The following is a 13,310-nucleotide window of genomic DNA, read 5'->3' as shown; positions in this document are numbered from 1 at the left end:
CCTGCTCTCTTGAAGCTGTTTGATGTGCCCAATAGTTGTACAAATAGTTCCGAAACAAGCAACAAGCGTCTTTTGTAGGGGGGGGGGAGGGGGCGAATTGAAAGAAACATTTCACCAATCCTTTCGCCGGTTCGTCCGGCTGCCAAACGGGGTTGGATTTGAATTTGAAAATCAATGAGCTGCCGGTGCCCTGCGGGAGGGTTTTGTGTTTTTTTTCTCTTTGGCACACAAAAGCAAAATGAAAATTTATAACCTTCCCTCCGAGCGTGCGCATGCTGGGAAGGGGGAAGAGCGGGTGGATTGTCCAAAAACTCCGATCCAATCCCACATTCGGTCCGGTTACGGTGCGCTGCCCCGCTGGGCACATGTGAGCATCTTGATCGGTTTCTGTGCGGAGGAGAGTCGTTTTTTTGTTTTTTGTTTTTGCTTCTTTCTTTCGCCTTTGGGTCCGCGTTATTTTTTTATTGGTATAACGCGATTCCCTACATACACACACACACACACAGAGGAGGGCGAATCCTCCGCACACACACACACACGCACAAAAAAACACAACAAACAAGCACCACCTGGGGCGGGTTTCGCGGCACCGTTGCTGTATTTGCTGCATTAGAAAATCAAAGACCCCGCACCCGGGTACGCTCGAAAGCTGAAACCCTCTCCACCCGTCCCCCCTTGCCATCGATCCTTGTATCACTTTTATGTGTGGTGCCGCCGCCCACGCTGGCAGCGATTTTCCGGCGATGCTTTTGTGCCATGGGGTTTTCGGGCAGCTGCGATCGGCGCCGCTCGTCGGTTCGCGCTTCGCACTGGGCTGCCCTTCTTCGGACTGTGTGACTGAAAAGTAGGGTAGAAAATCGTACGCTGGGAAAAAAAGCAAAACAAACAGCACCGATGCAAGTGGGCAGCAAAAGGGTACACCGGTGGGAGGCGTACCGCTGCGTGACCTTTTCGAGCCGGAACGCGAGACGGCGGCAAAGCAAACAATTAATGAATTTAAATGTCTCACCAATGTCTTCAATGTCCTAGCTGCCACGAACGGATCACAATCGAACGGATGTCCCTGCAGTGTTACATTCGCCAGTAGTAACGCTTGTGTAACGCTAAGATTTTACTTGTAAAAAATGGATATTAACCGTTTTCTCAGACATTACGGTCTAATGGTTCATTTTTAAAGGTTTGTATTGGGTGAGATTTGTGATATAATGGTCGTAACTTGAGCACGCTCGAAACGCCTAAGCTAACGTTAAACGTCTAAGACTCGAGGAAGAGTGCCCACATTATCAGTTACGAGGAAAAGCATCAATGTCAATTGCTAGGAATTTTTGCTTATTATAAGTCATATTTTTACAATTTTATGACAGAATACAGTGGAACCCCTCGTAACGATTATCCCTTATAATATGCGTGTATGCCCTTATACCACTACCCTTGCACTTCTGAAAACAATTATTCCACTCTTCATACAAATCATAACAAGTGTAACGAGTGAGTCACTGGAACGCATTAAACTCGTAGTGCGGGATTCCTCTGAATAACCACTTTTGGCCCAAAACAGAATTTTTGCACAATTTTTCAATACATTGTGAGGTATTTTTTAGATTTTATGGATCCACTTTTTTATAGTGAAAAGCTCCGACAACTCCGCCTAAAGATTTGAGAAAGCGTGCCGATGTTCTTAGATAATGTGACTGTTAGATTTTGAGACAGGCAGAACACACCCTTAAGTTAGGCAATGAATTATTAACCCTCACGCATGGGCAACACGCATTACAACTATTTTCCCATTAGACTGAAATCCCATTTAAACTAGAATCTAAGTGGAATAGTGCCTACGCTACGAGAATTGAAGAAGAAAATGTATGTATCGCTAACGGAGCATGTAGGTTCCTGATAAGAACACAAATTACAAATAAATCGAGATAGTATTCCAGTGTAAATAACTAAATTCTTTCTTCAAGTTCTTGGTGAGCATTGCGATTCTCCTTAAGAGTGGCAAGACCTTTTTAGTAAATTCTGCAATTAGCAAAGCGGCATAGTGCTAGCCTTTTTCAAAGCTTTTGCTTGGGAGTACGGCTACCCCACTATACAGTCCACGAGACGGTGTAGGCCGTAGGAACCTACATTGACAATATTTAACTTATTGGCACAATTGTTCAAGTTTGGTAGATTTTCAACCATTTAAAGCGCAACGGATTGTTGATTTGAAGCGGAAGACTCGAGAAAGTGTGCTTACATACTGAGTTAGGGTGAGAAATACTGTAAAAGCTCAGCAATCTGTGCTTTGTAGTGTAGTGCACAGATTTAGCAGCAAGAGAAGATTGCTATCAAGATATTAAAGCATCGAAAACGATGCCTTCGACACTCGACTTGAGTTGAAACGTGAGCGAACCTTTTGTCCACTACACACACACACTCGCACAGTCACCCAATAGCAAGAGGAAGGTTAAACAATGGGACGACGTTCTCGGAATTTAAACTTCGATTTTCGGCCTACGCTTGAGCCGCTGTAACAAAAATGTTCCCTCTACATGTCGGTGCCGGTGAAATATGAGCATGAAAATGGATCTTCGTTCGCGGAAGTCAAGCTTCTCTTGCTTTGTGTCGGTTTATGTTTTTACGTTCACGCCCGTTAGAAGACACGGCGAAATAAAAGAATGTAATAACAAAATTAATCTACCTCACTCCGGCTCATGCTGCGGTACCGAGCGGAGATGGTGTTTTTATTCGGGAGATTATGATCTTAGCATCACTTTCGCTACAGCTGACCCCGTCGTGTAGCGGTCGCTTCTGCTCTCTCCACCGTCCATAATCCGCCACAGCACGGCACGTTCGGCGATCGGCAAGACTATCGACCCGGACACACACAACACTCAGGTTGAGTTTGCAGCCGTGATTTTAGCTACCGGATCTTTCCGCGTTCGTACGTTTCTGTTTCGTTTTATCGCACCCCACTAGCCCGTGAAACAATGGGCTGGTACAAAATGATAAAATTTACGAGCCGAGCCACCGTCGTGTGCGCGCGGTCTGCTTCCGCACACCTGCCGGCCGGACCTGCATTGAATCCTTTCGGTGCTGGCCGCTGCCTGCCACTTGGGAGCGATGATTGTCTGCGCACCGCTGCTTTACCGCCGGAATTTATGGGGCATGTTTAATTTTACGAGCTCACGGCTTGAGCCAAGCGTGTGCCTTGTGGGCTGGTGAGCTTTGTTTTTTTTTTGTTGCATTGCTGCACTGTAGCTACTGCTCGTGTGCAACGAACTAAAAGGAGCTGCTTTTTTTTTTTGGTGGCTGCATTTCAGAGAATGAAAAGTGACAAAAGAGCAACGAAAAAAAAAGCTCCCGTTCCTCCACGAAAATCCTGTTCATGATTTTCTACATGTCCGGATGTAGCTTCGAACAAGGGACGAAAAAAAAAACACACACACACACACACAAGAAAAGAACTTTCAAATCACTCTATTAATAACGTTCCATTCTCCATTTCCACCTACCTAGAAATATCTGCCGGGCTTTGCGGGCGTGGGCATCTGTGCGGTCAACCTGGTGGACGACATGCAGGAGTACATGCGGGGCCTGTTCGTGATCATGTAAGTATACGCTGCACGATGAAATTATGTGGTTTGCTGGAGCAAAAAAAAAAAAAGAAGAGGGAAGTGCAAAAAATATCTACGAGCTGTCCAATGTTTCGCTCGCTTTTTGAAACGAGCCGGGAAAGATAAATCTTCGCTCGGTTAGTCCCATTCATTGCGCCTGAAAGTATGCAGCGCGAGTGCAGAGAATAATTTTCGATCTAGTTAGGCTTGAATTCTTACCAATTCACCGAACCCGTGTTTAGTTGGCAGAAAAACGCATTTTTTTAAAACTATTTTCCTTGTGTGAGATTAAATGTTTTGTAAAAATCAACGCAGCAATTTTTGTAAAGCAATGATTGGACGCGGTTATTTGTTCAATATTTTCCAATTTTTATTTTCTCCAGCTTTCATGCTCAATAATATTTACCATATTTATTTACCATATTTGACAACAAAAACTATAAAAAAGCAGCCATATTGCCTATCTTTAGGCGCATAAGCAGCTTTTCATTTTTCCTCTTTATATCACCTATTATTTAATCAGCTCATTCGAGCAGGCTTCATTATTTTGATTTGATCTGATTCGTCCTTATGTCCTCATAATCGATAGCTTGCAAGTAACTACTTGCAACAGTTATTTGTTTGGCACCAAGTAAAATGAACTCTTTGACAAAAAACCCTTTTATCCATTTCAACTAGTCTGATTCATAGCAAAGTCTACAAATTAATGCAAACACGAGTGATTTTCCGAAGATAATAAACATAATATCCTGATACAAGATACTGATACAACAGATTTCCAGAAGCAGTAGGCTACTGCACTCTAAATATCGTTTCTAGACATAGCGCCTAAAAGTATGCACTCTGTAACACAAAAGTCTCTTATTTAAGCAAAGAGCTCAAATTTTTACCACACGGTTGTCTTTTCCCATTTGACATTTTCGAGCACGAATTATCGAGAATTTGAGCAATTTCCCTTAAACTGGAACCTTAAACATCCCTTAAACAGCACCAGTTTAAGGGAATTTAGAAAAAGGCCTAAAAAATCAACTGTGGTGCGACTTTTACGTCGATTTCTTGTAGATTCACCTGGAAATGACGTTTCCTATCGTTGTAAATGTTCTTGTAGCCTTTTTATGCTTTAAAAATACCCATTTTTTATAGAATAGCGTCACACAAAATTAGCTTTTGTTTTTCATCAACAATCAAAGCTACTAATGTAAAATGAGCTCGACGGCATCGTCCATCGATAGAAGAAAGTCTAATTTACGAACACACCAAATCTTAGCGCTTTCAACACACTTGATCACACACAAAACAATAATTTCAGGCGTATCGAGTACTAATCGAGCAGATGTGGAAAAATAATCTCGAGCAAATGTCACTTGGGTTACGTCCTTTACGTAGTTTATTTATTAGTGTTGTATGCAATTTTCAGTGATCACTTGCTTCGTTTCACTCAATCATTTGAAGTGTATTTTTAAAGCACTAAAAGAGTGCCTTTTAAAATTGTTACATAATTACTACAATCAACCCCTCCGCTTGTGCTCTTTCTCTGTCCCGTTTATTTAACCCGCCTGTAACATGATTCTCCCAGCCACTAGAGATCAATTAGTATGCTGAATCCAATAATAGGGATGAGCTCGTGATGAATTATTAGATTACTTCCCACCCCAACCCGGTCGAAGAGGCTGGAGGCGACAAGCGTTTTTTTTGCGTACACACCAACATCCAATCATATTGGTATTAATACAGTAGTCAACTGCTGTATGTTTTTTTTGTTGCTGTTTCCGTCCTACCCACGACACGCTTTGTTCCCAGCACGGACACTATTAATTTGCTATCGTTTCACAGTTTACCACGAACCACCCGTTAGCGCGCAGCAACTCGATTAGATTGATGGATTTCTAATTGAATTGATTGATGAAAACGTGAGCACGCCGCTGAAAGGGTGAGCCGAGCAAAAAAAAAAGAGGAAAAGCACAATCCAAATAACAACAGCAAAAAATCCACCTTTTTCATCTTCTTCCCCACGAGCGTTCGATTCTAGCAAACTCCCCCGCACCGAACCGCCATTCTCATCTTGCTAATGGCAACCCGTTTCAGCTCGAACCAGTGGGAAGACTTTTTTTTCCTCTGTTCTTCTTCTAAAATCTAAACGATAACACGGAAAGGGAGAACTTTAATAGGTTTAGGGTTTAGGCGCGACGGGGGCACAAGCGAGCCAGGTATAATGATTCCCGTTTCCGCACGGCTCCCAGCAGCACCTCGTCCCGGCTTTAATGGCCAGTCCGTCAAGTGCCTAGTGCCCAGCTGCTGGTGTTTAAGGTGCGAGATACCGTGGTTGATGTTATTTTTCACTGCCAGCCGCCCCGGTGTCCATTCTCCCACACAGCGTGTCCTTCACGTAGGTAGCACAGAGGCCAAGCTCTCTCTCTCTCTCTTACTTACTCCCATCTAATAGTTGTCCCTTGACATGGCTCAGGAGCTGAAATCTACTCGGCAAAAGGCCGACGAAATGGCAAACAGAATGCAAACAACAAGGCCTTCGCAGGGCCCCGTCGGCAATGTTATTGTTCCCCATCCTGCCTGCTGTGTGAATACCTGTGTCTGCGGAAACCCTTCCAGGAAACAGTCCACCACACGTGTGACGAAGGGCGGAAGAGTTGATAGGCAAGATGATTACGTTGATGATGATGATGATGATACGAGGCAGGAGGATCATGTATACACATATCAATCATGTGAAAATAACCTCCCGCAGCAGGAAAGGGATGGACCGTACCGGGAAGGAAAAGTGAAAATTTCGTGCCATATTGTACTATGGGATTTGGTCCGGGGTATGTTTGCTTCCGTTTGAATGAGACTTTTATAAACGTTTGCTGACGATTCCAAGAATTGGAGGTAGCACCATTTTTTCCCCCAATCGCTTCAGATACGTTGCGAGGAAGTTTGGAGCCCCCTCCGAGGTACTGTTTCGGACGGCGAACCGATCGGACGCTGACAAAGAAATCAATTTCGAAGAATAATTTCCATAAAAATCTCCAACAAATTTTTGAGTAAACATAATGTTTGCTCCAGTTTGGCCGACGGATGTGGAATTTTTTTCTGGAACCTGATTTCTGGCAAAACAGAATATCCCATAGTGTCCCCAGCTTGACCCAGGGCCCCCCTATCGACCGAGCCCGGAAAAGCTGGAGCAAAAAGGGCACAGCATGGCACAGCACGAGCAGCGATAAGAATGCTCGTTAGGACGGGGGGACGTAAGACGTATCCTGGGTGATACGAGCTCGGCCAAGAAGATAGGGCGGCGACTATCGAAAGGAAACGAAAAGCCTCAGCCCCGCAAGGTAACCGAAAGTGTCATCAGATGCCTCGTATTTGTGAGTGAGTGTGTGCGCGCGCTTATCCCTTTCGCCATCCACCTCAGGTGACAGATGACGTAGACGTAGTCGCGAGTCGTTCGCCCAACATGCAGCAAATATTGTTCAGCTCGCTGTACGGGGGCAGTTCCTTCCCGAAGCTCCTCAGGGTTGCCAACGCAACGTTGCCCACGGTCGTGCGCGAGGTGGTTGATTGTTTATTCATACTTCAACGATGCTTCCGGTGGCTAACGAATGGGGCGCACATGCACGGTTGAAGTGCTGAATTACCCCAGCAATGGACTGTGGGACGCGCGCTGACAGAGGCATCCAATAAGCGTTCGGCGCCACTTGCACCGCCAAATCGGGATGGTGGAGCCGGTGGCGTGTGTTCCTCCCTCAGACGAATGGCCTGTCGAAGCTCGATTGATCAGCCCGACTTCCTCGTGCCTCGCCATGGTCGGTGTCTGCCGGCGTCGGGCGCAAAAACAATGAGACGATGAGCGTAATGTTTGCAGCTGCCGGTGTGCAAGAATTAGATCCAACCGAACATCGGGTGAGATGGTGAGATAGCAAATGGAATTCAAAAAACCCAAGAGCAGGGATGTACCAATTTTGGGAAAAACTTCATGAGTATTTACCAAGTAAAAACTGTCTTCAATTGTACCATTGGAATTTAGGGTTTTAGGGTCAGTAAACACTTGCATAACCATTTCTGGATAGCATCAATGTTTATATGTATAAATCATGTGTTGAAAGTTCCACCACAACGGTTTTGCTACAAATGTGGCCCGCAGATCGAAAAGGTTATTCTACTATTGGAAATCTATTACAAAAGGCATCCGTATTTTACATCAGCAATACGGCTTGGTCGTTTTAAAGGAAACCAGTATAAAACGGTATCTCTAATATACATTGACAGTGCGGGAAAGTGGCACTGTCAATGTCAAATAAAAATCTGACTCAAACAAATTCCATGTCAGCTTCACATACTAACAGTGAGTGTGCCCTATACTTGCTGAGTGACATTTTAGCAACTAACGTTTGATCAGTTACAATGTCAAGCCTTTTTTTTACTGTGATCAGTTCTTCAAAATGTCACTGACATAGTCATGACAACATTCGGCTGAAACAAAATCATGTCAGCGTTACGAGCTCTACTGTGATGATCAGAAGTGAGACTCAAACAGTTGGTGCGACCATCATTTGCTTGGTGACATTGTGTGCAACCAACTCTTGGTCAGTCACTTGCTCATGACATTTTATGTCGGTGAGTATCACTATGGTCATGGGAGGTGTGTGATGCTTATGAGTGGTTTCAAGAAATAAAATTAGCACGAATTTCTCGCTCTGCTTGCTTCGACAGGCCATTAAAGCAGAGCGAGAAAGCATGCTCATTTTGTTGCTTGGGACCATACGCCAAGTATATTCCAAGAATGTCGTGATCATCACCGAGAGAAAATGTCTTGACCAAGTGAGTGATCAAGAGTTGGGTGCTAAACAAAATATCATAAGGCAAGTGATTGGTCCACCAACTGTTAGTGTCTCACCTCTGATCATCTCAGTTGTGTGCGTCAGCAGATTGGAGCTTCATTTCAGTCATGAGTGTTGTGTGACAGAAACAGTGGAATTTGGCAGCACTGTTCACAGCCAGAAAAAAGTCATGATTGTGCTGGCGACGGCATTAAGTTTTGCTTGTGGGGTAGAGTATCGTCTTTGACTCAAGCACTCGCATGTCGCGTTCGGCATGTCATAACACATTTTCGTGGCATATAGTAATTAACGCAAGAATTTGTTAATTTGATTGAATCATCAAACATTTGGGGAGTATATGTCATTGCTAAAACGATATATGTACGATACACACGTCAATTTTCCAGCCCGATCAATGGGCAATCTGTTACGCGTTTTGTTATGCTTCCAGTTGGTTCACAGCTGTCAATTGATTTTTTTACGGCCATAAACTAGTTCGAGTCCATTTTTTAAACAGATCCTAGCTACGTGCCTACTAATAGATCTAATTTGAAGGATGCCAAATGTACCAGGTAAAACGCTCTGGTGATTGAAGATGTTGAAATTGTATGAATATTCATTTAGTCCTTTTTGAGGAGATTGAACAAATCGTTTATAAACCAAGATTTGATCGCACATCTTCATTGTACAAATATAGTTGTTTAATCATAGTCTCGTTAAAAATAGAATAACAGAATTTAGTGAAGAGACCATGTATTTGCCCAAACTACGAACTAAGAATATAGAAAATAAAAGAAATGTTTTAATACAAATGCCAAAAATGCATCGAAAATGCCTTTTAAATGAAAATTGCCGAGTAAAAACACGGTAACAACCCAAAAAATAAATACCGGGTAAAAAGGTTTTCAACTCCACAGTACAACACTGCCCGAAGAGCGAACATCCGGAACTCGATCTGCCATATAAATGAGCATTGTACACACACCGCATCATTGCTCGCACCCACAAACCACCTAACGACATGTTTTGCGACCATTGTCGTCGACGCGTGTACACGCTTGTGTACGGGAGAATCGACCCGTTGCCGTTTGACGTGACCGGTGGCAGTTTGCACGTCGTAGTGGCCCAACGATAGGGCCCTTGTTTCCATGTCTAGCGCGCGATAGAGCGAAAAACGACCACGGTGTATGTGTGTGTGTGTGTATGAAAAAAATCAATGAACCATCCCAGGGCGAACTCGTACGCTGGGACCGTCCAGCTGGAGTGCGGGCGGGTAATTGATAAAATATAGATAAATTGCCATTTATTACAATCGACCTCATTAGGTCGGGGGCCGGGGCGTGAGCGGAGCCGAGCGTAGATGCTAATGTACGTGCGGTTAAGCAAACAGGAGAAAGAGAGAGAGAGAGAGTGAGGGAGATAGAAAAAGAAGCTAATGATGAGGTTCCACCGAAAGCCCGAAACAAAGATGTGACGCCTCAAACGAACACATTTGGAACACATTCCAACGCTCACTGTCTGTGGTGTGCGAATCTAACCATCTTCCGCACATGTTGTTGAACGTTGCACTTGTCCATCATTGCGCTCCTCGCCCCACAAACCGTAACTGATCCTTCTTAAAACCAAGTGTCAATATGTTGTTACATCCACGACCTCGGTAAACCCGTCCCACCCCGGGGCTTGTCTAACTAATCCGCTTTGCTCCGGCCAACGGTTTTGCGGTGATAAATTATTCATCACTGCAGGCCGGGCACTGGTACGGAATTTTTTAAACGCTCTGCATTATGCTTTCTCCTACCTCGGGGTATGTCCCTGGGTGTGTGTGTGTGCGAGCAATTCGTTAATCTAGAGCTCTGGCGCTGGTGCCTGCTGCTGTAGGGCGGTTGCTGCTCGCTGCGTGTTTCTCCGTGCGATCGATAAAATCGAACGACCCACCGGAAAAACCGTTCAGCACCGAAGCTACCCGGGATCAGTGACCGGGCTGGGTGGCGTGGGACGAGCAGAGTCTTGTGTGGCCATGCAATCGGTCCCGTGGGAACCATTGCCACCGGGCGCTCGACGGAAGGCCCTCCTTCCGATAAGGCAGCGATTTTGTGCTGTGCCGCCCGTCCGCCGATGCAGTTCGTCGCGGGGTCCGTTGAACCGTTCACTTGCAAGGCCAGCGTGGCCCGCGTGGGATGGAGGGCATTCTTCCATGTGCCGGCGAGCGCGGTCAAGCGTGATGGGCGTGTATCCGAAGGGCCAGAGCATCGGTCGGTCATCGTCGGTGGGACATGTTAAAACCGATCATTGCGGCGTTTCCTTTCCGATTCCTTTTTGTTTTGCCCAGCCCGGTGGGCAGTTCTGAGCAGCTAGCTAACCCCTCCCTCCCAGGGCCATGTTTGATGGCTGATGCCGCCCCACATCCGAGTGCTGCTAAGTGGAGCTGCTTGGGGCACGGAACTGGGATGACTTCCATCATAATTTCCAACTCTCAAGCAGCGGGGGCCTGCAAATTCCTGCAAAACTATCTCGGAAAAACTATTGCGAGGTGTTCTTTCAACCTTCCCTCTCTTTTTATTCCGGAAGTTCCACATCTCCCATTAATAAATAACGATAAAACTCAATGGATTACTTGCCCGGAGGGGAGGGCAGTGCCGGAACGCTTCCGGATAGCGAGAGTCGGGCTGAGGGCGCACCGCCACTCATCCAACCCAACGTCATCTGCAGCTCGTGCTGCCAGCATGCCAAAAAGTAGGCAAGATTTTGGTGCTCTTTCCGCCCTACCAGCAATGGGGTTTTGGAGCTTCGGAAAGCTCGGACTGCATCAAAAACCACCAGCCGCCGGCTGGCAAGATCCGGCGCACTAGCTGACGAGTAGTAAAATCCCACCGCACGGAGCGTGCGCTGGCAATTTGTATGATTTATTTATCATCCAACCCGCCCCGCGTACGGTATGGAACTCTGGGAGGGGCGGGGATTTTAGCCTTCCCGGGCAGTGCCACTGCGAGTGTGCCGGAGCCGAGTTGTAGGAATGCGATAAATTGCCGGCAATTCCGCCAGCCGTGGAGACGACAATCCCGGTCCCAACGATGCACTGTCAACGGGCTGGGGCTTTATGGCGGTCAGGTTCGTCAGAGGATGCACTCCGGTGGTTCCCGCGGTAGTCCGCAGGCAGGATGTCAAACCGGGAAAGTCAACCAATGCAGGTGCCAATATCACGGCTGCACTACCGTTCAAGTAGCTTTGACACAGTATCGTGTCGTGCCGTCCGGTGCGAATGGTGGGAAAGATTTATGAGCCTGCGCACCACCCGCTCCGTTTGCCGCAAATTCCACCCATTGGACTCTGGCATTCTGGAGCAATTTCCTATCACGGCTGAATGTCTGAATGCTCCAACCGGGTGCTCCGGTCACTTTAATCCTTTCCCAACGCTTGCAGTACGTTCTGGAGTGCTCCGGGGTCACTGGCTCGTAAATCAAATCACGCCACAAGTTCCCGAGAGGTACTGCCAACTATCCGAGTAAACTATTCTCCAGTTTTTGTTGTTGTTGTTGCTCTCACGCTGAACTGCTGGAGTCTGCAAGTTCTGCCTCGGCACAACCTCCAAGCATATGGAGCGGGAGCGTGCGGGACAAAAGCGTGCACCACTAACAATGACAACCACTTGCGTGTAAGTGCATCGCTATCGCGTGTGTTTTACTTTTTTTTTATCGCACAACAGCAAACCCCAGGACCGCGTCGGTTGGGAACCCCGGGCCAACCTTTCCCCACGCGCCATTTCCATCGCTTTGCGGCGCTCCGTTTGATCCGGTGCGGTGTTGATTCGGTGGTTGGCTCGGCAGTGGCAGCGATTTGACCGTAAATCCACGTGCTTGATGGGGGATGAAGGCCACCAACATGCGGCTGTGCCACTCCCTTGGCGCTGCGCGGTTATGTACCCTACGTCCATGAGTTGCGGTTCCACCTTAAGTCAAGTCAAGTGTGTGTGTGTGTGTGTGTGTGTGTGTGTCGCCCCAGAAGGATGCGGTGAAGGAGCAGCTAGCCAAAGAGGGAAGAAAAAGCAACAAAATAAATAATTGAAAGCGAAAGCGGAGATCTTACCAGGCACATTCACAGTGCACAGCTACACAGGCGCACTAATTGAAATGTCTGCTAATTGTTGGCCCGAGCAGTGTGGTGAGAGCGGTGGAGGCGAAGATTCCCGCTGCTCAAGAAGCGACGCGTGCACACCAGTCACGTTGCACAGCGGGGCTGGTGCAGCTGCAGGAAGAGGACCAGATTTAATTAGCAACTGTGCAAGTTCTTCTCAAGATTTTTTTGTGTCGTTTTTTGCTGTTCAGGCAAATGGCGCTGAGATGCACTGAGGTTTCTCTGCTGGCCGTTGCCATGGTTGGATGGTGCGCAAAGCGTACCACATCTTCTCACCAAGCAACAGGGGGAGAGCCAAGCAACAAAAAAAAAAACAAACGCAACGCTCAGTCAGCATCAATTATATTACATTTTATCGTAGCCATCGTGGTTTAAACGCTCAGCACATCGAAGGGCAAGGTAGCGAGGTGCGCGTTGCTGCTGATGGTGACAAAGGACCTCGGTTACTTGGGAGCAAACGGCACGATACGTACTGCAGACTAACTAGCTTCTTGCTCAGCGCTTGTCCCGAGCATGTATGTGCTGACTGTATGCTCTGTGTGTATGTTTGTGTGTTGAACGCTTTTTGGAAGTTTTCGTCTGTACAGGCGCGAGCGCCGACGTCACCGCGCGTCACCGGTACCGTCCCTGGGCGGTTAATCAAAAATGAATTAATAATCATTTACTCAGCGACAGGTTCAGTTTGTCACACTTTTTGGGAGGCACTCGGGTCTACGGCCGAACCAGGAAACAGACGAGCGAATGACCCCGTAACCGCTACAGGGAGAGT

General features: G+C 46.6%; 1 protein-coding gene across 10 annotated transcripts in view; it reads left to right on the top strand.

The window, feature by feature from the left end:
• The window catches only part of LOC121596665, an 85,086-nt gene that overhangs the window by 35,404 nt on the left and 36,372 nt on the right, over positions 1-13,310 (top strand). For all 10 annotated transcript variants that reach the window (XM_041921847.1, XM_041921875.1, XM_041921866.1 and 7 more), the window contains one exon: positions 3,499-3,590. In XM_041921847.1, the coding sequence (XP_041777781.1) occupies positions 3,499-3,590 (92 nt within the window). The remainder of the gene's footprint in view (positions 1-3,498; positions 3,591-13,310) is intronic.

The sequence above is a fragment of the Anopheles merus genome, chromosome X (assembly GCF_017562075.2).
Source record: "Anopheles merus strain MAF chromosome X, AmerM5.1, whole genome shotgun sequence".
In the NCBI taxonomy this organism is placed as follows: domain Eukaryota; kingdom Metazoa; phylum Arthropoda; class Insecta; order Diptera; family Culicidae; genus Anopheles; species Anopheles merus.
Note: the sequence above shows the minus strand (reverse complement) of the source record. Positions and strands in the feature narration are given on the sequence as shown.